At 41.8% G+C, this 27,705-nt stretch overlaps 1 protein-coding gene across 6 annotated transcripts in view; it reads right to left on the reverse strand.

The window, feature by feature from the left end:
- LOC128645938 (P2R1A-PPP2R2A-interacting phosphatase regulator 1) overlaps positions 1 to 27,705 on the reverse strand; it is a 280,777-nt gene that overhangs the window by 206,278 nt on the left and 46,794 nt on the right. For 4 of the 6 annotated variants that reach the window (XM_053699273.1, XM_053699271.1, XM_053699275.1 and 1 more), the window contains exon 3: positions 23,008 to 23,064. The exons of the other annotated variants lie outside the window; for them this stretch is intronic. In XM_053699273.1, coding sequence (XP_053555248.1) covers positions 23,008 to 23,064 — 57 coding nt within the window. The remainder of the gene's footprint in view (positions 1 to 23,007; positions 23,065 to 27,705) is intronic. 6 annotated transcript variants of the gene reach the window in all.

The raw sequence follows: 27,705 nt of genomic DNA on the forward strand, positions 1-27,705 counted from the left end.
GCCCTCCCCTGTTCTATTGAGTTAAATGTCTATCCTTAGCATAAGGTGAACAGCACAGCACTGGCATGGTACACAGAGCACACACATGACATAATGATATTTGAAACCAGCAGTGCCCCTTTTTTTTGTTTAGAAGAAAAAAAACAAAGTTTTGAATACAGTTTTCAAAGGAGGATAAGGAACATTTTTATAAACACTTGATATTATCAGACACAGCCCTAAGCACACACAGTGAATATGTATAAGCCTTATATACAGTGCTCATACATCAGCCTCTTATGCGTAGACATTCTAATCGCCTGAGGCAAATATGCATGCACACTATATATGCATAAGCCCCAAGCTCGCACACAGTTGGTACAAATTAGCACCCACCAGACAGTGTAAACAAACAAGCATAGTAACTTTGTATAACCCCCTTGCACGTAAGGTCGTAGCTAAGTCCGGTGGTCCTGGTGATAGGTGACAGGTAGACTCCATTTGGGGCTCCGGACATATAATCTGACGGGTCAGTGTGAAACCAGGAACTAGGCGGAGATACGATGAGAGACTATCAGGTGCAGCCACACCTATCACACGGATAACTACACCCAAAAACAAAACACATTTCCACCTCATATTGTTGTCTGGCTATAACTACGCTCTTCCTTGTAGAGCTCCACCAGTTTCACTGCAGATCATGCCCTACGGTACGTGACCACGCTCATTTGTTGGAGCTTTCCCGCCTACAAGCTCTCTCAGCTACACACACACTTTAGTTAAAAAAAAGAAAAAAATCATTTCGGTTTCGTTTCGGTTTTCGGCCAGGGGCATACTGAATTTTTGTTATCGGTTTCGGTCCAGAATTTTCATTTCGGTGCATCCCTATTACAAACCACAACTGGAGATATAACCTCCACAAGTTTACAACAAATGCACTTAGCTTTGGTAGAACTGTTATCATGCTGCAGGGTTCCAACAGTGATTTCTGAGACAGGATCGGATTGAGACATCTTGCAAATGTAAGAGAAAAAAACATATAAAGCAAAATTATCAATTTCCTTATATGGCAGTTTCAGGAATGGGAAAAAAATGCAAACAGCATAGCCCTCTGATAGAAAAAAAAGGCAAGAGGCATATAGGAATGGGGTTTTAAATAATGAAAATCTATGGCGCCAAGTATGACGCACAACACAAACAGAATTTTTTTTGGCGCTAACAACATCCGGAAATGACACACTCGCGTTACTGAAGACCAACCTTGAAAAAGGACTCGGCATCCACTAAGACGCCGGAAGTGAAGAATTTGCGTCATCGAACGTAACTTTGTGCCAAAAAAAATCTCGCACCAAAAATGAAGCAATAAACTTTAGCATTTTGCGCCCTCGCAAGCCTAATTCTGCCCGCAAATTTGAAAAAAAGACTATACCCCAGGTAAGAAATGCATTCCTAAAAATGCATTTCCCAGATATGAAACTGACAGTCTGCAAAAGGAAATATACTGAAAACCTGAATCATGGCAAATATAAGTACAATACATATATTTAGAACTTTATATAAATACATAAAGTGCCAAACCATAGCTGAGAGTGTCTTAAGAAATGAAAACATACTTACCAAAAGACACCCATCCACATATAGCAGATAACCGTTTCAGTACTGGTTTGGCTATCAGTAGAGGTAATGGAATATGAGAGTATATCGTCGATCTGAAAAGGGAGGTAGGAGATGAATCTCTACGACCGATAACAGAGAACCTATGAAATAGATCTCCCGTGAGGAAAACCATTGCATTCAATAGGTGATACTCCCTTCACATCCCTCTGACATTCACTGTACTCAGAGGAATCGGCTTCAAAATGCTGAGAAGCGCATATCAACGTAGAAATCTTATCACAAACCTACTTCACCACCTCCATAGGAGGCAAAGTTTGTAAAACTGAATATGGTGAGAGGCTATTTATAGGCATTTTGAGGTTTGGGAAACTTTGCCCCTCCTGGTAGGATTGTATATCCCATACGTCACTAGCTCATGGACTCTTGCCAATTACATGAAAGAAAACACCCTTTTCTATATATGGATGTTTAGTGCTCAAAGTATTCCTTCCACAATAATATGGTCACATTCTCCATGCATAAAAAGCTTAGTTGCTGACAAACATAAATGTTCAAATCCATTTAGATGCTGTCTCTGCATGCTCTTAAAACGGATTCCCACAAACAAACAAGATACTTACAGGGCTTAAATGCATCACAAACACTGGATGTTGACACACAGACATATTTACACACATTCACACTGTCACATACCCTGAATACCCCACACTAGCATCTCACACAATGCGTGAAGATCACACAGCTGCTGTGTGCAATACACAAAAGACAAAAAAGTCCACGATATTATCATTTACTGTTGGGAATTTCACTCCTGGCCAGCAGGAGGAGGCAAAGAGCACCACAGTCAAACTGTTAAGTATCACTTCCCTTCCCACAAACCCCAGTCATTCGACCGAAGGGTAATGGAGAAAAAGGAGTAACACAAGGTGTAGAGGTGTCCGAGGTTTAAACAAAAATAAACTGTCTTAAATTTATCAGGTGAGATATGGTGAGTCCACGGCGTCATCATTTACTGTTGGGTACCAATACCTAAGCTAGAGGACACAGATGACTAGGGAGGGACAAGACAGGCAGACCTAAACAGAACTTTTGTAACTGTTTGTTTGGGACCCCATGTGAAATAAAGGTCTTTTAAGAAAACTTGGTGGCTGGAATACTCTTTGAATCTGGATTGACTGGGACCTGGCAAGTCCTTTTTTGTTCCGTGCCCCACTGAAAAAGCAAACATGTGCTGTTTTTTCAAAATCATTTGTGGATCAAGACCTAAACAGAAGGCACCACCGCTTGAAGAACCTTCCTCCAAAAGAGGCCTCAGCCGAGGCAAAAGTATCAAATTTATAAAATTTGGAAAAAGTATGCAAAAGAGGACCAAGTTGCAGCCTTGCAAATCTGTTCCACAGAAGCTTCATTTTTGAAAGCCCAAGAAGAGAAAATAGCTCTCGTGGAATGAGGCATAATTCTCTCAGGAGGCTGCTGTCCAGCAGTCTCATAAGCCAAACGAATTATACTTCTCATCCAGAGAGAAAGAGAAGTAGCAGTAGCTTTTTGACCTTTACGTTTCCCAGAGAAACAAACAAACAGGGCAGAAGACTGGCGAAAATCCTTAGTCGCCTGTAGATAGAATTTAAGAGCACGCACTACATCCAAGTTGTGCAACAAACGTTCCTTATGAGAAGAAGGATTAAGACATAGAGAAGGAACAACAAATTCCTGATTAATATGTCTATCCGAAACAACTTTAGGAAGGAAACCTAACTTAGTACGAAGAACTGTCTTATCGACATGAAAGATAAGATAGGGCGAATCGCACTGCAAAGCTGAGAGTTCCAAGACTCTCCGAGCAGAAGAGATAGCAACAAGAAACAAAACCTTCCAGGATAACATTGTAATATCTATGGAATGCAATGGCTCAAACAGAGCCTGCTGCAAAACGTTAAGAACAAGGTTAAGGCTCCAAGGAGGAGCAACAGACTTAAAACACAGGCCTAAATCTGTAAGGCTTTACAAAAAGATTGCACATCTGGCACGTCCGCCAGACGCTTATGTAGCAAAAAAAAAATAATAATGCAGAAATCTGACCCTTCAGGGTACTGACTGACAAACCCTTCTCCAGAAAGGACAAAATCTTAGGAATCCTGACCCTACTCCAAGAGTAGCCCTTGGATTCACACCAATAAATATATGAACGCCATATCTTATGGAAAATCTTTATAGAAACAGGCTTGTGAGCCTGAATCATGGTCTCAATGACCTACTCAGAAAACCCCCCGCTTAGACAGAACTAAGCGTTCAATCTCCAAGCAGAAGGAATGAAGGTGAAGGAATGGACCCTGAATTAAAAGGTCATACCTCAGGAACAACCACCGAGGTGGAAGAGATACATCTCCGCTAGGTCTGTATACCAGATCCCTTGACTATGCAGGAACTATAAAAAACAGAATTTATGCTTACCTGATCAATTTCTCTCTCTTGCGATGTATCGAGTCCATGGATTCATCCAATACTTGTGGGATATTCTACTTCCCAACAGGAAGTGGCAAAGAGAGCACCCACAGCAAAGCTGTCTATATAGCTCCTCCCTTAGCTCCACCCCCCAGTCATTCGACTGAAGGTTAGGAAGAAAAAGGAGAAACTATAGGGTGCAGAGGTGACTGAAGTTTTTTAATAAAATATACTACCTGTCTTAAATAGACAGGGGGGGCCGTGGACTAGATACATCACAAGAGAAAGAAATTTATCAGGTAAGCATAAATTTTGTTTTCTCTTGCATGATGTATCGAGTCCACGGATTCATCCAATACTTGTGGGATACCAATACCAAAGCTTTAGGACACGAATGAAGGGAGGGACAAGACAGGTACCTAAACGGAAGGCACCACTGCTTGTAGAACCTCTCCCAAAAATAGCCTCCGAAAAAGCAAAAGTATAAAATTTGGAAAATTTGGAAAAAGTATGAAGCGACGACCAAGTCGCCGCCTTACAAATCTGTTCAACAAAAGCCTCATTTTTAAAAGCCCATGTGGAAGCCACTGCTCTAGTAGAGTGAGCAGTAATCCTTTCAGGAGGCTGCTGGCCAGCAGTCTCATAAGCCAAACGGATGATGCTTTTCAGCCAAAAAGAGAGAGGTTGCCGTAGCCTTTTGACCTCTCAGCTTTCCAGAATAGACAACAAACAAAGAAGATGTTTGACAGAAATCTTTAGTTGCTTGTAAGTAGAACTTTAAAGCACAAACCACATCTAGGTTGTGCAACAGACGTTCCTTCTTGGACACAGAGAAGGAACAACTATTTCCTGATTGATATTCCTATTAGAAACAACCTTAGGAAGAAATCCAGGTTTGGTACGCAAAACCACTTTATCTGCATGGAAAACAAGATAAGGTGAGTCACACTGTAAAGCAGATAACTCAGAAACTCTTCGAACCGAAGAGATAGCTACTAAAAACAGAACTTTCCAAGATAGAAGCTTAATATCTATGGAATGCATAGGTTCAAACGGAACCCCTTGAAGAACTTTAAGAACTAAATTTAAGCTCCATGGCGGAGCAACGGGTTTAAACACAGGCTTGATTCTAACTAAAGCCTGACTAAACGCCTGAACGTCTGCCAGTCGCTTGTGTAAAAGAATAGAAAAAGCAGATATCTGTCCTTTTAACGAGCTAGCTGATAATCCCTTCTCCAATCCTTCTTGGAGAAAAGACAATATCCTAGGAATCCTAATCTTACTCCATGAGTAACCCTTGGATTCACACCAATAAAGATATTTTTCGCCATATCTTATGATAAATTTTCCTGGTGACAGGCTTTCGAGCCTGAATCAGGGTATCAATGACCGACTCAGAGAAACCACGCTTTGATAAAATCAGGCGTTCAATCTCCAAGCAGTCAGATGCAGAGAAATTAGATTTGGATGCTTGAATGGACCCTGGATTAGAAGGTCCTGCCTCACTGGCAGAGTCCACGGTGGAACAGATGACATGTCCACCAGATCTGCATACCAAGCCCTGCGTGGCCACGCAGGTGCTATCAAAATCACTGAAGCTCTCTCCTGCTTGATTCTGGCAACCAGACGTGGAAGGAGAGGAAACGGTGGAAACACAAAGGCCAGGTTGAAGGACCAGGGCACTGCTAGAGCATCTATCAGTACTGCCTGGGGATCCCTTGACCTGGACCCGTAACAAGGAAGCTTGGCGTTCTGACGGGACGCCATCAGATCCAATTCTGGTGTGCCCCATAGCTGAGTCAGTTGGGCAAATACTTCCGGATGGAGCTCCCACTCCCCCGGATGAAAAGTCGGGCGACTTAGGAAATCCGCCTCCCAGTTCTCTACCCCTGGGATATGGATTGCTGAAAGATGGCAAGAGTGAGTCTCTGCCCATTGGATAATTTTGGTCACTTCCATCATCGCTAGAGAACTCCGTGTTCCTCCTTGATGATTGATATAAGCTACAGTCGTGATGTTGTCCGACTGAAATCTGATGAATTTGGCCGCAGCCAGTTGAGGCCACGCCTGAAGCGCATTGAATATCGTTCTTAGTTCTAGAATGTTTATCGGGAGGAGAGCTTCCTCCTGAGTCCATAAACCCTGTGCTTTCAGGAAGTTCCAAACTGCACCCCAGCCCAGTAGGCTGGCATCTGTCGTTACTAAGAGCCACTCTGGCCTGCGGAAACACATTCCCTGGGACAGGTGGTCCTGTGACAACCACCAGAGGAGAGAATCTCTGGTCTCCTGATTCAGATGTATCTGAGGAGATAAATTTGCATAATCCCCATTCCACTGTTCGAGCATGCATAGTTGCAGTGGTCTGAGGTGTAGGCGGGCAAAAGGAACTATGTCGATTGCCGCTACCATAAGTCCGATTACCTCCATACTCTGAGCCACTGATGGCCGAGGAATGGAATGAAGAGCTCGGCAGGTGGCTACAAGTTTTGATTTCCTGACCTCCGTCAGAAAAATTTTCATCTCTACCGAGTCTATCAGAGTTCCCTTGTGAGAGGGAAGAGAGAACTCATTTTTTATGTTCACCTTCCACCCATGAGATCTCAGAAAAGCCAACACGATGTCCATGTGAGACTTGGCTAGCTGGAAAGTCGACGCTTGAATTAAGTTGTCGTCTAGATAAGGCGCCACTGCTATGCCCCACGTGAATAGGGATGTGCAGATACGCATCCTTTAAGTCCACGGTGGTCATATATTGACCCTCCTGGATCAGAGGCAGAATAGTCCGAATAGTCTCTATCTTGAACAATGGAACCCTGAGGAATTTGTTTAGAATTTTGAGATCCAAGATTGGTCTGAAAGTTCCTTCTTTTTTGGGAACCACAAACAGGTTTGAGTAAAACCCTAGCCCTTGTTCTGCTTTTGGAACTGGGTGAATCACTCCCATGGTATGTAGGTCTTCTACACAGCATAAGAACGCCTCTCTCTGTCTGGTTTGCAGACAATTGAGAAATGTGAAATCTCCCCCTTGGGGGGGGGGGGGAGTCTGAAGTCTAGAAGATAACCCTGGGCAACAATTTCTAAAACCCAGGGATCGTGAACATCTCTTGCCCAAGCCTGAGCGAAGAGAGAAAGTCTGCCCCCCTACTAGATCCGGTCCCAGATCGGGGGCTACCCCTTCATGCTGTCTTGGAGTCAGCTGCAGGCTTCTTGGCCTGTATAGGTCTCCAGACTGACTTGGATTGGGCAAAATTCCCCTCTTGCTTCGCAGCCGGTGAAGAGGAAGTGGGACCACCCTTGAAGTTTTGAAAGGAACGAAAATTATTTTGTTTGGTCCTCATTTTATTTGTTTTATCCTGAGGGAGGGCATGGCCTTTCCCTCCAGTGATGTCTGAAATAATCCCTTTCAGTTCAGGCCCGAATAGGGTCTTTCTTTTGAAAGGGATGTTCAAAAGATTAGATTTTGATGACACATCAGCTGACCAGGACTTAAGCCATAACGCCCTGCGCGCTAAAATGGCAAAACCTGAATTCTTTGCCGCTAATTTAGCCAGTTGAAAAGCGGCATCTGTAATGAAAGAATTAGCCAGCTTAAGGGCCTTAATTCTATCCATAATATCCTCTAATGGGGTCTCCATCTGAAGAGCCTCTTCCAGAGACTCAAACCAGAAAGCAGCTGCAGTAGTTACAGGAACAATGCACGCAATAGGTTGGAGAAGAAAACCTTGATGAACAAAAATTTTCTTTAGGAGATTTTTTATCCATAGGATCTTTGAAAGCACAACTGTCTTCAATAGGTATAGTTGTACGCTTTGCGAGAGTAGAAATAGCTCCCTCCACCTTAGGGACCGTCTGCCACGAGTCCCGCATGGTGTCAGATATGGGAAACATTTTCTTAAAAACAGGAGGGGGAGCGAACAGTATACCTGGTCTATCCCACTCCCTAGTAACAATGTTCGCAATCCTCTTAGGGACTGGAAAAAAATCTGTGTAAACAGGAACCTCTAAGTATTTGTCCATTTTACACAATTTCTCTGGAACCACTATAGGGTCACAATCATCCAGAGTCGCTAATACCTCCCTGAGCAACAAGAGGGGGTGTTCAAGCTTAAATTTAAAGGCCGTCATATCAGAATCTGTCTGAGGGAGCATCTTCCCTGAATCAGAAATCGCTCCCTCAGATAGCAAATCCCTTTCCCCTACTTCAGAACATTGTGAGGGTATATCGGATACGGCTACTAAAGCGTCAAAAGGCTCAGCATTTGTTCTTAACCCAGAGCTGTCACGCTTCCCTTGTAACCCAGGCAGTTTAGATAAAACCTCTGTGAGGGTTGTATTCATAACTGCGGCCATGTCTTGTAAAGTAAATGAAGTCGACGCACTAGAGGTACTTGGCGTCACTTGTGCGGGCGTTACTGGTTGTGACACTTGTGGAGAGCTAGATGGCATAACCTCATTTCTTTCTGTCTGAGAATTATCTTGCGCTATATTTTTAAGTGCTACAATATGTTCTTTAAAATTTATGGACATTTCAGTGCAAGTGGGACACATTCTAAGAGGGGGTTCCACAATGGTTTATAAACACATTGAACAAGGAGTTTCCTTGATGTCAGACATGTTAAACAGGCTAGTAATGAAACAAGCAAGCTTGGAAAACACTTTATTCAAAGCAAAACAATACTAAAGCAGTAAACTTTTCTAAATTTTTACAGTGGATTCATAAAGCTTTAGTAAGATTGCCCCACTAGTCAAATAAACGATTAACCCCTTAATGGAAAAACCGGATTGACAAAACGTCAAAAACCGGTGCAAAAACGTTCAGCTCTGCTGTGGCGCATACCTGCCCTTAGGGATAGATTTGTGGGGGAAAACCTTCCTTTAGGCCCTCAAGAACAGCAGGACCCTCCGGAGTAGCAGCTTCACGTCTTGTCTGTAAAATTAACTGCGCATCTGAGGTGCGAAAATAGGCCCCTCCCACCTCACTCGATGTCTGTGGGGCCTAGCCATGTGGGTTAATAACCCTTAAATAAGCCCAAATGAACCTCCAAAGTCCCTCAAAACGTTAATCCTTTTTAATAAAAAACGTTTTTCTCATAAGTGTCACCAGTAATAACTTAGCCCTTTATGCAAGCTGGAATTCCATACTAAGTCTCTGAAAACAGCTCACCCTTCCCTCATGGGGATACTGTCAGCTTTTTCTAGAATTATCACAGTCTGTCTAGAAAAAATTGACTGAACATACCTCAATGCAGCTTAGCATGCAACCGTTCCCCCAACTGAAGTTTTCCTGTACTCCTCAGCCTCTGTGGGAACAGCAGTGGATCTTAGTTACAAAGTGCTAAGATCATCATCCTCCTTGCAGAAATCTTCATCCCTTTTCTGCTAGAGAGTGAATAGTACACACTGGTACCATTTAAAATAAACTTTTGCTTGAGAAAATAAAACTAACATTTTTGTCACCACACTCACTTTACCCTTCCTATTGCTTAGAGCCGGCAAAGAGAATGACTGGGGGGTGGAGCTAAGAGAGGAGCTATGTAGACAGCTCTGCTGTGGGTGCTCTCTTTGCCACTTCCTGTTGGGAAGGAGAATATCCCACAAGTATTGGATGAATCTGTGGACTCGATACAGCTTGCACGAGAAATTACCGATGCTCACACACTTATTTGATACAAGCAATGACTCATGTAAGGAGAGCAAACTAAGGAACAAGGATGTAAGACTGAAATACCAAGGAACCACCTGGGATCCTAACAGAGCAGCCTGCTGATCTCCTGACCCTTAAACGTAACTAGGAAGAGTGACGTACTGCCATCTCCAACTCCAGCACCCCCCATTTGAGAGCAAACCCCTCCGGAGAAAGCGTCCACCCCCCAGGAGAAAAATCTGACTGCTCAAGAAGTCCGCTTCCTGAAATGCGAATAGTGGACAAACAACAAATATGAGCATCCGCCCACCAAACAATCCACTCCAATCATGGCTAAGAAAACTCCAGGTCCCTCCCAGGTGGTTGATGTAAACCACTGAGAAGAAATTTTCTTGGACAACTGAGACAAAGCCATCAGAGCATTGTAGACCGTTCTCAACTGCAAGATGGTTATGGGGAGACCAGACTCCTCCCAAGTCCACAGTCACTAACTCAACAGGTTGGTGTCCGTGGTAACTTATGACTCAGGAAGGTCTCCGTAAGCATGTGCCCCAAGACAGATGCTCCTGAGAAACCCACCACAGGAAACAATCTCATGTTGACAGATCTAGATCTATCCTCCGAGACGGAACCACATGACCCCCGTTCAACTATCCGAGCATGCATAAAAGCAGACTCTCGGATGTAATCGAAGGGATGATATCCAATGAAATATCAGACCAATTACCTCCATACATTGAGTCACTGAAGGGCCAAACAGAGTGCAGAAAGAGGCAAAAGGAGTGAATCCTTGATTTTCTGACCTCTGTCAAAAATATATGCAGGAGATAGGGAGACTAATATGGTCCCTAAGAAAACTTCCCCTGTAGGTGGAACAAGGGAACTCATTTTCAGATTCACTTCCCATCCTTGGGAATGAAGAAAAGACCACAAGGTCTCTGTATAAGAGTTAGCTTGTTGAAAAGATGGCGCCTGATGCATTATGTTGTTCAGGAAGGGCACCACAGCAATTCCCCAAAGCCAGAGAGCCCCCTCTGGGAGCCGTGGCAAGGCCACAGGGAAGAGCCACAAACTGAAAATGTTTGACAGAAAAGCAAAACTCAGGAAATTGAAAACATGCATCCTCCAGGTCTATGGTTATCATGAACTGACACTCTTGGACCAAAGGAAGAATGAAACCACTGGTTTCCATTTTGAAGGACTGTACCCTGAGAAAACTTGTTGAGACAAAAGATCTACCATAGGACGAAAAATTCCCTTTTTTTTCTTCTTTTTTTCAGACACCAAAAACTTCACCTTCTACATGCACCGAAGGCAAAGAGAATGAGTGGGGTTTGCGGGAAGGGAAGTGATACTTAACAGTTTGACGTTGGTGCTCTTTGCCTCCTCCTGCAGGCCAGGAATGATATTCCCAACAGTAAATGATGACATGGTGGACTCACCATATCTTAGGAAAGAAAAGTAATAATGCACCACAAATGGATATACTATTTAGCTTAGCACAACTATATTTTTATGAAATAATCTCCTTATAAATAAGGAAGTGAAACACTTAAAACATAACTTATTTTAAAAAAAAAAAAAAGGGACAAAAATGAAATAAAAACAGAAATAAGTGTGTGGTTCTTGTGTAATTATTTTGTTTCTGGAAATGTATGACACTAAATGTCCATATTATTAATAGTCCCAAAAGAAATGAAAATTAAAGCATTAGTCTATGGCGCCAATATGTATTTAATTTCAGTTCAAAACAACTTGACCCTTCATTCATACAAGTGGCTTGTTAGAAAAGTTCAAGTTTTTGCCAAAATGGGCCACATGTATTAAAGGCATGCAGACAGCTTCTCAACTGCCCACTGCTTCTTACATTGTAAGAAGCAGGCCTGCATGTGAGAACCTTTCCCGTAAGGGCTCCAGAGCAGCTCTCGCTGCTTCGTACATGGAGCCCAATGCATATGTTTATGGCAGTCTGCCGGTAGTAAATTAAATTAATTAAAAGCTGTAGATGCTCTAATTATCTGTACATAAGAGGGATAAAGTATCTGGTTACTATAATCAATAAAAGCATCATACGTATATTGGGATAAAATATAAATGAGACTTGCTTAGATATTACGTTATTCCTGATCAAAAATTATGTGTCCCCGACTGCCTGTCTGCAGTTTATCTGATTTGGGTTTAGTGGGGGCCCTGGCTACAGAGTGGGTGCCTTGTGCCTGGATGTGGGGTTTGTTGCTCGGGGGTCTGTTGCTGTAAAGGGCCATGGAGTGTGGGGTCTGTGATTAATAACTTTGCGGGGGTTAATCACATAGCATTACAGTGTTGCTAGTGTTAAAATTAGATTAGAACATGCCAATTTAACACTAATGGCCGTTTAAATCTAAGGTAGCCATAGACTTTCGTGCACTAATGTGAGAATAGTGCGATTGTCTCCGTCTCAAAGGAGAGAAACTTCATATTTGTTTAGATTTTCTATATGCTGAAAAGGAAGGCAGCAATGTTTTTGTTTGTGATTACAAAAGGTTAGAAAAAAAAAAACTCAACCTATTCTATTAGGGGATTGGGGCGATTATAGCAGAGACTTGGCCTTATGGGATCTCTGGAAATACTGGAGAGGGGAACTCCTTGAGAGGTCTGGATCAAGAAAACTAATGTTGTATCCCTGAGATACAATCACCCTAGGGTATCAAGACCTTTTCCATGCTCAAAGAAAGACATAATCTGCCAACAGGAATGGAGTACTTAAAGTGGCTGATGCATGATAGCCCACTATCTGTAAAGATCACTATGGAAACCCTTAGATGTCCTGTCTATTGGGTCTAAAAAGAGGAACTATCTTCTTAATAATGCTGGTTCGCCTGGCTAAAGTATAATTGCTCATACACTTTAGGGATTGTTTGTCAGGGTGCAAAGAATCAGACAGACGAGAAGTGCAAAAATAATCACACCTTTATTAAAAGCAAAAAAATAATAAAAAAAAGTCCACAAGTCAAAAAACAAGCCAAGAATCAAAACCAGAGCTGGTAGTCAGACGAGCCGAGTCAGGAGCCAAAGCGAGTAGTCAGACGAGCAGGAATCAGGAACAAGGAGAACAGCAGAGTCAGGAACAAGCCAGGGATCAGGAACCAGGAGGGACGTCAGACAGCCAGGTAATACACAGGAGATCTCGCAAACAGGTCTGAGACAACGCAAGGACAAAACATACTGAACAGAGGCCCTTTAAATAATAAGTGATGACATCACAATTCTAAGACTGCATCCTGTCTCACATGGATGATGTACACCAGTCTGGCCATAAAAGGAAGTGCAGGAAATGAGCAGCATCACACAGTATGCACCAGAGTCAGCAAGAGAGGTGAGTAAAATGGATGCCAGCAGCACATGGCAAACAAAACAGGGAAAAAACCCTGACAGTACCCTCCCCTTTATTACCCCTCCCCCGCGGGAGGACAAAAGGCTTATTGGGGAAATGGGCTTGGAAGGCACAGAGGAGGGCGGAAGCATGAACATTAGAGGAGGGAACCCATGAACGCTCCTCCGGACCGTAGCCCCTCCAGTGAACCAAATACTGTATGCGACCCCTGGACATACGAGAGTCAATAATGCTGCTGACCACATACTCCTCATGGTTGTCAACAAAGATAGGACGGTGACGAGGCAAGTGGTAAACTGATTACAAACCAATGGTTTCAAGAGGGAGACATGAAAAACATTGGAGATTGCAAGAGGAAGATCAAGAGCGTAGGCCACAGGATTGACCTGTCAGAGTATTCGAAAAGGACCAACATAACGGGGAGCCAGTTTATTAGAAGGCACACAAAGATTCAAGTTGCGGGAGGACAGCCAAACTCTCTCACCAACCTGGTAGGAAGGCGCGGGCAGACGCCTACGATCAGCCTGGAACTTTTGGCGCTGCGTAGAACGATGAGGGCAATCCTGAATCTGCACCCACGTGGAACGGAGTTGCCAGAGATGCTCCACCAAAGCCGGAATACCCTGAGACATGAATGAATCGGGCAACAAGGATGGTGGAAACCCATAATTCGCCATGAACGGGGATAACTTGGAGGCAGCATTAATAGCACTATTACGAGCAAACTCTGCCCAAGGTAACAGTTCAGACCAATTATTGTGGTGATCCGAGACATAGCAACGGAGGAACTGTTCCAGAGCTTGATTAGACCGTTCCACAGCCCCATTGGATTGAGGGCGATATGCCGAGGAGAACGCCAAAATCTGGAGACAAACTGGCTACCCCGGTCTGACACTATCTCCTTGGATAACCCATGTAAACGGAAGACCTCCCGGGCAAAAATTGAAGCAAGCTCCTGAGCGGTAGGCAACTTCTTCAAGGGAATGCAATGTGACATTTTAGAAAAACGGTCAACAATATTGCCATTGGAAACAGGGAGCTCGACAATGAAGTCCATGGAAAGATGTGTCCAAGGACGCTCACCATTAGCAATAGGTTGAAGAAGACCCACAGGAAGACGTTGAGGAGTCTTGTTCTGTGCACAAACTGAGCAGGAGGCAACTGCGCAGCAACATCAGAACGAAGACCTGGCCACCAGAATTGTCGAGTGAAAGACCAAATCATTTGGTTCTTGCCTGGGTGACCTGCGGCTTTAGGATAGTGGTAAGGGTGTAAAAGTTTAGTTAGAAGATTCTCAGGAACAAAACTCTTAGGTTTCTCAGGAGGTGCAATTGTTTGTGCAGCCAGGATCTCCTCCCCAAGGGAGAAGTCAAATTAGTACGTATGGTAGCAAAAATATAGTCAGGAGGTATAACTGGAGTAGGTACAGACTCCTCCTTGGACAGAGGGGAAAATTGTCGAGAGAGGGCATCAGCCCTAACATTCTTACTACCAGGCAGACAGGAGACCACATGAAATTCCGGACCTGCGTCAGTCAAGACTGGGATTGTGCTTATGGAGCCAGGGATAACCAAGAACAACTGGAAAATGTGGAGAGTTTATCACCTGGAACTGGAGGGTTTCAAAATGGAGAGCCCCAACAGCCATGGATAACAGAGCAGTTTCGTGAGTAACGAGTGCGGGCTAAAGGGGCCTGCCATCAATGGCCTCAATAGCAAGCGGAACGGACCGAGGCAAAACAGGAATGGAGTGCTTTCATACAAAAGCTTTGTCAATTAAATAGCCCGCAGCACCAGAGTCAACAAGAGCGTGGGTGACTATGGAGGAGTCCACCCAGGAAAGGACAACCGTGACCAAAGGTTTCTCCTTTAGCGGTTCTGGGGACGAGGATAAACCACCCAAGATCTGCCCCCGACAGGACCTTAAGGTGTGAGCGTTTCCCGGTCGTGTAGGACAAGACTTCAAAAGGTGGCCCTGTAACCCACAATAGAGGCAGAGCCCCTCCCTCCTCCTAAAGGCCCTCTCCGCCGCGGAGAGACGCTTGAATCCCAACTGCATCGGCTCAGCAGTACCTGGTGACTCGGGACCAGGAGGCATGGGAGGAGAGGGAGGCATGGGTGGGAACGAACACGTAGGAGACAATGGAACAGGTGGCTTCCGCAAGCGCTCCTTGAAAGAGGGCCTCTCTCGGAGTTTGATGTCAATTAGGATAAAAAAAAAAAAAGACACCAATGCCTCGAGATCTTCTGGTAATTCTCTGGCAGCAACTTTGTCTTTAATCGCATCAGAGAGCCCATGAAAGAAGGCGGCAACAAGGGCTTCATTGTTCCTACCTCTGCAGCAAGCGTACGGAACTCAATGGCATACTGAGCAACAGATCTTGTACCTTGCTGAATGCACGAGTCGTTTAGCAGTAGAGGAGGAGCGAGCCCAGAACATCAAATACCCTTCAAAAGGAGGCCACAAATTCAGGGTAATTTGAAATCACATGTTTATTAGTCTCCGACAAGGGATTAGCCCAGGCAAGAGCTGAGTCAGAGAGTAACGAGATGAGAAAACCCACCATAGCTCTGTCAGAGGGAAACACCTGAGGTAACATCTCAAAGTAAATGCCCACCTGGTTCAAAAACCATCTGCACTTATTAGGATCACCTCCATAACGCTGAGGTAGAGGTGCAGAACCGGACATGCTCCTGGTAGGACTAGATGCAGCAGGGTTTGCAGGGCTAGTGCAAATTGATCCAAGCGGTGATCCTGTTCATCCATTATAGCAGGTAAAGGTGGATTATTAGCACCATCTGGATTCATGGCCCTTCCGTAATGTCAGGGTGCGAGGAATCAGATAGACGAGAACTGCAAAAATAATCACACCTTTATTAATAGCAAAAAAATAATAAAAAGTCCACAAGTCAAATAAGCCAGGAATCCAAACCAGAGCTGGTAGTCAGACGAGCCGAGTCAGGAGCCAAAGCGAGTAGTCAGACAAGCCAGAATCAGGTACAAGGAGAACAGCAGAGTCAGGAACAAGCCAAGGATCAGGAACCAGGAGGGACGTCAGACAGCCAGGTAATACACAGGAGATCTCACAAACAGGTCTGAGACAACGCAAGGGCAAAGCATACTGAACAGAGGCCCTTTAAATAATAAGTGATGACATCACAATTCTGAGACTGCATCCCGTCTCACACGGATGATGTACACCAGTCTGGCCATAAAAGAAAGTGCAGAAAATGAGCAGCATCACACAGTATGCACCAGAGTCAGCAAGAGAGGTGAGTAAAATGGCTGCCAGCAGCACATGGCAAACAAAACAGGGAAAAAACCCTGACATTGTTTCTCCCACCCTCTACTTGGAAGGCAGGGGTGGAAAACATGGCCTTAATATATTGGCGGATGGGAAATAAAATAAAAGGCTCTTTAGGTCTGTCCCATTCCTTGGTCAATATTTCTGTGACTGACTCACGCACATATATTATAATTGTTTAAACCTTTATCTCCTCTCTAGGGAGGGGAGGTTCTGAGATTAAGTGTCTAATTGCAATGCACCCTGTATACGATGGGGACTTAAACAGGTCGCTCATTAAGGAAGATCCTGGCAAGATAAGGGCTTGTGAAAGTTCACCTTATGCCACATGCATGCATCAGCGCAATATGTCAGAGGGCATATATTATTTTTTGGCATTCACTATTTAATATAGATTTTAGAGAGCAAGACACACCAGACTACTCTGACCCAATGTAACAAATCAGCACAGGAGAAGTGCAGCTGAGTAGGGGGGGGACACAAATTATATCCTTACAAGTAAGCAGTAATATGAGAGCTGTATATGATCTATAGATCTTCCCAGCAATCCTTAAAGTAATGGTCCACAGACCTTGAGTTACACCTATATACTCAATGTGAGTAGTATTAGGATAATAAGATTAATTTTATTAATTAAGGATAGTAATGCGGATTATGTACACAAGAGATAAATGAAAGAGGTCTCACGGAAAATTATGTATATACTCTGTACGCAACCACTATAAAAGAAAACAAAAAAAAAATCAGTTCCCCAAAATAGGTTAAAAATAGTGAACTTAAAACATATGAGGTTGCGCTAAAAAGGGCAAGTGTTATAGGAATAGAGCTAAATGTATTTTAATGTAACTAAAAGCATGTTTTACAGCATAAAATGTATAACAATAAAAATAATTTTTAAAAAAAACTCATGGGTAGATAGTAAAGTCCAGACTGTTTGGATTGCTCAAAATATTGTCCCACAAATTGTTAAAATTCAACTTTACCAAAACAAATATTCAGATAATCCTTGTAAGGCTGCATATGTTCCAAGGCAGTAATTATAACTACCACTGTAGGATGGTCCCTCTCTAATGAAATTATGAAGATTTGCAGGATTGATTGTTTAAGCATCCATGATTCTCAGCTAGAGACTAATTTATTTATATAACGTGTAGTTGGAGACTTATTTATTTATATATTTATATTTAAATTACTTTTTAGGTATAAGTGAGAAAGTCTGAGTTAAAGTCTCCAGTAGTACCGGAGAGCACTAAAGATGGTTCTAGTATTCTTAAAGTGACAGGGGTCAATTATATATAAAATGTTATTTGTTCAAATTGATTTAATAAAGTGTTATGTGTATGTATTTTTCCCTAGGCTATGTGAATCCGCATTTAACGTCGGAAACTGAAAGACTGAGTGTAATCCCAAGCGGGATGATCTTGTGCAATATCACCATTTTATGAAAGAAAAGATGACTATTATTTAAGAAAGCTAAAACTGTAAAACCTAAACAATAATCTCTCATTACAATTCAGTTTATGGAATATGCACAGATTTTAAGAATCACACAAACATGCCTGTTAAGAGAAAAGAAACTGCAGAGTAAACTCAGCTGTTGTGGTGTAATGTCTTTGCAAGTAAAAAGGCTAATTCATGCTCTCGTTATGGAACAAATATAATTTATGAGCATCTCCTGCTCCAATTATCCCCTCCTGACAGGGCATGAATATGTGCAAACATGACATCACCTGCTACCATACTCAGCTGCTGCGTTCAGCTCAAATCTCAGCCCAAGGGTATCAGAGACTATCTTGCTTATTCCTGAGGTGTGCTTCCTTCCTCGTGGTGATTTCTGCTGTCAGTGCAATTGTGACACATGACCAAAACAATGTGCATACTGGAAAAATATAAGTCATAGCTGATAAACATTATTTCTATTACAGAGCTTTCAAGTCACGCTATGAGGCGTTGTGACCAACTATTTGGCATTTTCTCTCCAGTTCACACTATGGATTAGTAAAATTCCTCCATAAAAAACAAATCTGGTCCTGTGTGATTGTGCAGTTTTAGAAAACTTCAATAAATTTGCATTTGATCATATCACAAGGTGAGGGACTCACTACAACTTACTTATTCACGTATGATACTTCAGGGGAGGACAGGGGTGAAACAGTTTTACTTCATGTGTGAATAAATCATTTATGCAGAATGTCTTAGTAAGTGCCTCATATTTTTGGACTCTAATTTAGGATTGAGTGCACCCTGAGTGGATGACTTCTACCGAGAGTGCTAGCCATAGAGGATTGTGTGTGTGTGTATGTGTGTGTATATACACAAACATTACAAATATAAAATGTATTTATTTGTAATCATTTTCAAATCCCCTTTATCAACTTTTGATTGGAGGCCATCCTTGTCAGTTTATTTTTTAGGTCACATCTCAAGTGGCGAGAACCAAAATCTGTTTGCAGTAACAGCTTGTACCTCATATAACTACCGTATTTTTCGCTCCGTATTTTTCGCTCCATAAGACGCCCTTCTTTACCCCTCAAAAGTAAGGGGAAATGTCTGTGCAGGCCCTGTTCTTGCATGTTTAAGCTATTTACCAATTTTGTTAGAGCAGCGGGGTTAACAGTGGCAATGGTGTCACATTGGAAAAAGAAAAATGTCCAAGTACAGCACTAAAGTACCGGTAACTGCTTCAATAATGTGTCCGGATCAGTACAGATGGTGTCACATCCCCTTATTGCGTTCCACTTCCTGTGCGCGGGGCGCAGGTTACCGGTATCTGTCACTGAGTGAATGAGGAAGCGCTGTACAACCCACACAGTGTGTCTGCGGGAGCAGGGCAGAGCTTTTCACCCGACACTGGGGGCTGATCTGAGTGAAGCTTCTGTGTGAAGGCCCGCTGCAGCTAGTGCTACTGAACTTATCCCGGTGAAGAACACTGTCAACAGGTGAGCCATATGCTGCACTAGTTTTACTGTTCGTGGGCTGGAGGAGCAGGTGAATTTTTTTTACGGTATATACCGGTATATACTGGTATGAATTCAAATCTGGCCCTTAATGTTTTAAAAATTGGCACTGCGGGTTAGGGTTATTAGGGTTTGGGGTTATTAGGGTTAGGGGTTTTTCGTTTTAGGGTTATTAGGGTTAGGGGTTTAGGGTTATGGTTATTAGGGTTAGGGGTTATTAGGGTTAGGGGTTATTAGGGTTAGCCCCCTCCCCATGGCACATCAGGCATCAGGAAATAGAAATTGTTCCCCCCAGGACACCTAATGACATGTTATATATCGGTAGTTAAACATTAAAGGTCCTTTATTTACCTATTTATTTACTGGTATACAATACCTGTATGTTTGATTTTAGCCACCAATTACAGTAGCAAGAGCTACTCAGGTGCTGAACCAAAAATGAGACGGCTCCTAACCTTACAGTCCTACTTTTTAAATACAGATAGCAAGAGAAGAAACAAAATTGATAATAGGAGTATGGTAAATTACTGTAGAAATTTGCTTAACATTGCATGCTCTGTCTGAATCATGAAAGAAAAAAAATGGTGTTTCATATCCCTTTAACTAGCAATGGGGATGGTATGTACCGGTAATCATGGCGAGCGTGGGGAGCGGCAAAATGTATCCTCACCGTAGCGCACTACTGTATATCCCAGAAAGTCCAGAAGTCAAAATCTACCGTATGTATAAATCCAAGATGCTTTACAGTATTTCATTTCAAACTTTAAAAGCCTCCATAAAACACTGCTATTCACCAAACACAATCACAGTGTGTACAGGTCTTATGGAGCGAATGTGTAAGTGCCCTGGAGCCAAATCGCCAAGTGGAGGGGTGAAAAGCAGAGAAGCATACTGAGATTGTGCGGCATGGAGGAGGGAAGGATGCAGAGTTGTCTAAAAACTAGGTGCGTCTTATGGTCAGGTGCGTCTTATGGAGCGAAAAATATGGTAAGTGTTCTGTACTCAGGAGCCAAATTATGTATATTCTTGATTTAGTATTATATTCCTTTTCTGTTTAAACAATATATGACAAACTGCATACAAGTATTTTTATGTTCCAATATTTATACCACTTCCCCTTTTTCCTTTTCTATATCCCCATCTTGTTATGCTATTTTGAAAATCATTTAAAAAAATGTGAAAAAAAAAATAAAAAATAACTAATAGTTAAAATATATTACAATATTCATAAATTAATTTTCTAATCAAATAATCACTATATTTTCTAAACTAAGATTATTTGAAAATTCCAAATAAATTATATTTATCAATGTAATAAATCAATATAAAGGTTGTATTTTTATTTATTTTTTTATTTTTTTTAAACATCTACTGATGAACAGTATTTTTCGGTTTTCACAATTAGACTTATTTTAAAGATAAATTTAACCCTTTCCTGCCGTTAGGACATTCCATGTCATCCTAACTGCACTGTACTTTAGCCATAGCCGCTTCCTAAATGGGATGGTGTGGTGGAGGGCATGCCTAGCATCATAGGCATTCCCCCCTGACCCGATCCCGTCATTGAAATCCTGCAACTGCATGAACGATCGGTAACAAAAGTTTATTTTCTCATAAATTATTTAGATGCCAATACTTCTGAGGTCATGTCATTCTTAAAGGGATACTAAACCCATTTTTTTTTTTTTTCATGATTAAGATAGAGCGTGACATTTTAAGCAACTTTCTAATTTACTCCAATTATCACTTTTCTTCATTCTCTTGCTATCTTTATTTGAAAAAGCAGGAATTTAAGCTAAGGAGCTGGCCCATTTTTGATTGGTGGCTACATTTAGCTACCAATCAGCAAGTGCAACCCAGGTGCTGATCCAAAAATGGGCCGGCTCGTAAGCATTCTTGCTTTTGAAATAAAGAGAACAAAGAAAATTGATAATAGGAGTAAATTAGAAAGTTTCTTAAAATTGCATGCTCTATCTGAATCATGAAAGAAAAAAATTGGGTTTAGTATTACTTTAACAATATTGGTTAGAAAATGTGATAATGAATAATCTTCCACAGTGATTCCAATATAAATGGAAAAAAAAAAGAATCGAACAAATCTGTATAAATAAGTAGATTTTTTTTTCTTCCACAAGATAAGCAAATTCATGCAAGCTATGACATTTTTCAAAGCAGACAGGGCTGCCTATAGGACCAAAATAACCTACATTCAAAGTACTGCTACAAGAAGTATCTGCATGGGATTTTTTTTAATCTAATCTAAATTGCCTCCAAGAGACTTCATGACATCAATGCCAGGGTTTGGCAAACCCAGGACCCAGATAGCCACTGGCTTCTAGAATTTTACCCCTGGCTCCTGTTTGGGCTTTTATCCATATATCTATTTACAAATACCACTGTCTGGCTCCTAAAAATATGTCCAGATCCTAAATATTCTTATTGGCTTCAAAATTTTAAACAGATTTGTCAACACCTGATCTATGCAGACAGGTTAGTTAACTGAAAGCAGCTACAAATGATTAGAAATAAAACAAAATATTGTCCACAATATTTCATTATGACAAATTGTCAAGAAAAAAAAAAAAAAAACATAACATGGAGAAAAAAAATGCGTGAAGAACTATATCACAAAACCAGTTGCTCCTATGCTGCCCTGAATACGTTCCACATAGGAAATAAAGGGTTAACATTTTCAGTTAAAAGGGACAGTAAAGTCAAAATTAAAAATGTTCACGATTTAGAGCATGCGATTTTAAACAACTTTCCAGTTTACTTCTATCATCAGATTTGTTTTGTTCTCTTGGTATCCTTTGCTAAAAATCATACCTAGGTAGGCTCAGGAGCAGCAATGTTGGAGCCATCGGCTAATTGATGGTGAAAAATATATGCCTCTTGTCATTGGCTTACCAGATGTGCTCTGCTAGGCCTTCGTAGTGTTTTGCTGATGATCAATAACGATACCAAGAGAATGAAGAACATTTGATAGTAGAAGTAAATTGGAAATTTGTTAAACAATTGTATTCACTATCCAAATCATAAAAGAACATTTTGGAGCTTTTTTCTCATATACTATTTTTTTTATCTGTGCATTTGTCTACTGTTTATTAGCAAAGGGTTTAGTTGTAAATTGTTGAATTAACCTGTGCCAAAGCAAGGATCACCTCACACAGTCATTGTACTGGAAAAAAAAAAATCTCACACATTTATCAAAAAAACAGGAATTAAACACGCTACAAATAAAAACAAATAAGTAGATTTGAATTGAAATTGAAACTAGCAGGAAATACATGTTTGTGCACAACGGTTGTATTAAATCTCGCTGGTTAATAAGTGTGAACTCTCACAGCTCTCTTGTTGGAGGATGAATGTCCATTCTTCAAAGCAGAAGACATTGTTTTACTTAGCCCAAAAAGATTCATGAAAAATTGTAACACAATTCTGACATAAAATGTTGAAGATGTAAGGAAAAAAAAACATTTGAACGCGATATCCCTTTAAAAACTCTCTAAAATGAATGGAACCTGCCGCCTTGGCTCTATACGTCACTGTACACGACAACTACAGTTGTTTGCAAGAGTAAAATTAAATGGTTAAATACTGTAGTGCACATACAACATTAGTGAATGAGAAATTAGATTTTGTTTTTGTATGTATAGGCTCTTTTTAAGAAACAGCAAGACCTCTAGCTCACCTGTTTAATCTGGTGAAGACGGCTACTTGACATGCGGATAGGAGAAGATGGCACAATCTAAAAAGAAACGATAAAAAGCTAAGCTAAAAATTATGGCAATTGTTAAAGTCCATGGTAATATCTTAGTGACACATAGATAAGGGGATTTTGCAAAGCAATATATAAACAATTAGATTTTTTTAAAAGTAAAGATCAATTTATAGGCCCAGTTGGAAAGAAAATCCCACAATACTTCCAAGCAACAGCTGCTCAAATTAAAAAAGGTATGTATGGTAAAATGAAAATAACAGAAAAGAATCCATATAAATGGGGTTATTTAGTACCAAAACTGCAACAAATTTAAAAACCCTTCTTCTGCAAGAAAGGGACTCTAGTACTGTATAGATTCACATTACACACCCACAGAGCTAATACTGCAACATATGGAAAAACAAAACAATTTTCCAACAATTTTCAAATTAAAAAAAAAAAAAAAAAAAGTGGAAAAATTAAATAATGAGAGTAATTGCATAGAAACAGCAGATAAGAGCCATAGGCTCAGCAAGTCTGCCCGATATTACCTAACAGTATAAACTTATCTAGTTTGTAGGATAGCCTTATGCTTGTCCCATGCATTTTTAAAGTCCCCTACAGTGTTTGTCGCTACTACCTCTTGAGGAAGTTCATTCCATAAATCAATCACTCTTTCTGTAAAGAAGTGCTTCCTCAAATTACTCCTGAATCTATTACCCTTTAGCTTGAGATCATGACCCCTTGTTCTTAAATTTTCCATTTTATGTAAAATACCCACAGCCTCAGTTTTACTAAACCCTTTAATGTACTTGAAAGTTGCTATCATATCACCTCTTTCCCTTCTCTCCTCTAAGCTATACATATTTAGGTCATTGAGCCTATCCTAGTAAGTTTTATTTTTTAGACCATGTACCGTTTTGGTAGCCCTCCTTTGCACAGAATCCCCCTCCTATTGCTTTATATAATTAAAACATTTTAATTTAAAATTTTCTTGGTGTCTAATGTCCCTTCAAACCTTTTTGATTCAAACAAATAAATTATGCTTACCAGATAATTTTCTTTACTTCTGTATGGGGAGAGTCCACAGCTGCATTCATTACTTTTGGGAATACTGGACCTGGCCACCAGGAGGAAGCAAAGACACCCCAGCCGAAGGCTTAAATAAATACCGCCCCCACTTCCCTCATCCCCTAGTCATTCTGCTAAGGGAACAAGGAACAGTAGGAGACATAGGGTGAAAAAGGTGCCAGAACGACAAATAAAAATAATTTAAAGGCTGCCCATGGAAATAACGGGCGGAGAGCTGTGGGCTCTCCCCGTACAGAAGAAAAGAAGAAAAGAAAATGATCTGGTAAGTATAATTTAAGTTTTTCTTTTTAAATAAGGGAGAGTCCATAGCTGCATTCATTACTTTTGGGAAATCAATACCCAAGCTTAAAGAGGACATTGAATGCAAACGAGCAGGAACAAAAAATGCGGCCCATTCTGAGGGCACCACAGCCTAACACATCACTCAAATTCCGGATACAAAACTACTTCAACCGAAGCAGAAGGAACAAAAAATTGGAAGAGGACACAGCAACTGCACATCAATCAGAACCATAAGATCCCTGTTAAAGACCACTCATAAATCCTGGGCTCAACTGAGCACAAAAGCCGCTTAGGAGACAACAGTCCCACTGACTAGAGGCACACAAAAGTTAAACCCTCTCCATGATCAATGGCAAGAGGAAACAAACTAACTCACCCATACCACAGTCTCCCCAACTAAAAGGAAAGGAAGAATCAGATAAAAGAAGGTCAGAAACATCCTCCAGAAAACAATCCCCGAAGAGTCAAGGACAGAACAGAAAAAGAAGCCCCAAGCATAACTCGAAAAAGAGCAGACTACAAGGCTGCAAGAGGATAATGCCCCGCAGAGAATACTCTGCAACGGAGAGAAGGAGGAAAAAGGGAAAATTCCAGACGACCTCCTACACATCCAAAGAATCAATGTAGAGCCTTAACCAGATACAAATATCCGGAAGGATGAAAAGGTAGAAAATAACTACCCTACCACAGACAGCTTTCTAGTACAGATAACTGAACAACCACAGGTCAGAAACACCAGGAGCCAACAGGAACAGAATAGTAATCTCTGTTCATGCCACAAACTAAAGCCGCCGGCTTCCATTCGATAGGAAGACAGACTAAACAATAAGCCAACCAAGTAGCTAGCAAACGAGCACCAGGACCTTCCTGGAAAAGAGGAAGAGAAAAAAAAAAAAACTCAGAAAGCAGAGCGGACCAACTCCACCCCTACTAGTTAACGGGGTAAGGGAGGACAACACCCTGACCAATGAAGAAAACCAGATACCCACTGAGGGAAGGTTCCATCCATATCATCCGAACCGACTGTAATGCCCACCAACTTAAGGAAGGAGCACTATGGATTAATGACAAGTGGTCGATGCCCAAACAGAGCAGTCAGAGATTCTGACCCCTATTCCGGTCTAACTAGCCCATCATGGCAGCGACTGGCAAGGTCCAAAAAGACAAGGGTAATAAAAAATACATAGGATTGACAAGGCCTGGAGAACAGATGACAAATCTTCCTCCATGATTACGAAAGGAAAGAGGCACCGATACCCAAAGAGACTAGCTTGGGTTCCAGGATAACAATCCTCAGTTCCCTTCATAAACTCGAAGGGAAGGTACCCTCAGCAAAAAGAGACCCTCGACCCACTGAACTCCAAGAGTCAGATGAGAAAAAATTACTCAGAAGGAGCCAACTGGATAGGCGCAGTAGATCCTCCCATAATAGAAGGAAATCGAAGAAAAAACCTAGGAAGACTCCAGAAGAGAAATTCCCAGGAAAACCTCTTCCATATCTCCGAAGAGAGAAGAAGTGCCGCCCCAGTAGGAACAACACCACTAACAAACCTACTACTGGATGCCAGACAGATCCAAAGTTTATGGAAATCTGGAAAACAGAGTAACCAAAATGCCAAGTCAAAGACAAGGACTAAGTTAAAAACCGGACCCCCAAAACCAGATCAAGGTCAAGAAATCTTGCAGAACAACCACAAAGTTACCCCTTCTGTAAAAAAAATTGCATACGAGTTGATGCAAACACTTCCATGATTTCTCATGCTGCATCCCAGTGACTGTCCACTCAGCCCCAAAGGGCTTTAAGGATAACACCTACAAAGTCCGAAGACAAAGGTAGGACCCAAAAAAAAGATCAAAACTCACACCTCAGTAATTGAGAGAAAACGACAGTCTCTAAGTCAGGATCAACCACCAGCTCAAGGAATTGACAAATGAACGAGAATCCTGAAACTCCTATCAGAGTATTGCAAGAAAAAAAAAACGGTCCCTAGGAAACAGGACTACCTTCCCCATAAGGCAAGTTGAAGCGAAAAATACAGCAATCTTAAGAAAGGAAGCATTGCCTAAGGATATAGGAACCACAATTGGACAATTCAATCCACAATGGAGTATCAATAGAAGGGAAATCACCCTCTACACTAGGTACTGAAGATCTCAAGGAAGTCATCTGATCCCTGAAAAGGCTGTACGGGGAGTAGAACCTGTGTCTCTGTTGTATATGTGTTGAGCCATAGGTAATTCTCCTCAGAAGGGAGAATCCAGCTCCTGTCCAAAGGATCTCAGGAACTACAAATATACTGCCAGCAGGATTCGTAATCCCAGCTAACTATGCTAGCTACGCAGGGACAAGAAACATAGGAGCGAAAAAACATCGGACATCCAAGACGAAACAAACTAGGACCAGCCTGACATCAAGGATAGAAGGGCCTCCTATAGCTTGTAGAAAACAAGAAAATAACCTCTGAAGAAGAAGTGATCAAAAACCTCAACAGAACAGAGAAAACTAGTACCCAATCAGGACCAGCCTGATGTCCAGGGTACGACAGAACTGTTCAAGGGTTAACTGCAAGTTCTAAACCCTAGCAGGGCTAGACTAACTAAACAGACAAACAATAGACAAATAAGCTCTGAGGCTTAAACATTGTCTGGTAAAAACTTTTTTTTTTATAACGTCCGCCGGAAGCAACATCAAGCGCGATCATAAATTCGCCAGTATCAAATCCCAGAGAAGGAAAAAAAACTTTCCCAAAGGCAAAGTCTACAACAGTCTCGAGCTCTGAAAATGAAAGAAATAAAACACATCCTAACTGGATCAAAAAGAAAGTAGGCAGCACCTGTAGGTGAACGCCAAAAGGAATGGGAACACTAACAGGACCAGCCTGTCAGAGACCGGATTCCCCAAGAGCTCAGAACTGGGATTAGATACACAAACAAGAGACGATTAGGAGTTGGATCTGATCCCTTCACTCGTCTGGCGCTGTTCGCCATCTGATTCGGGAGACTGAGGTTTTGCCGACGAGTCAGAACCGGAATCCTCCAATGTCGCCAACACATGTCTCAGCAGTACAAGCAGGTGCGCCAGTCTGAATCTAAAGGCAAAACTCACCTCCGCCGGGGCATCTGAATGCCCCAACCCTGAAGGCTGCACCCCTGAAGCTTCAGAGGGAACCGCTTGCCCAGAGGGAAGATCCAAAATAATCGACCCCTCACCTGACGCACCCAGGGTAAAAGGACACGGATGAACTCTTTGCTTGTAATCAGGAAGATGAAAGTGCGCCAAAGATATGGCCATGCAAAACCGTGCAGTAACCTCTG

Source organism: Bombina bombina, chromosome 1 (assembly GCF_027579735.1).
Source record: "Bombina bombina isolate aBomBom1 chromosome 1, aBomBom1.pri, whole genome shotgun sequence".
Taxonomy (NCBI): Eukaryota; Metazoa; Chordata; class Amphibia; order Anura; family Bombinatoridae; genus Bombina; species Bombina bombina.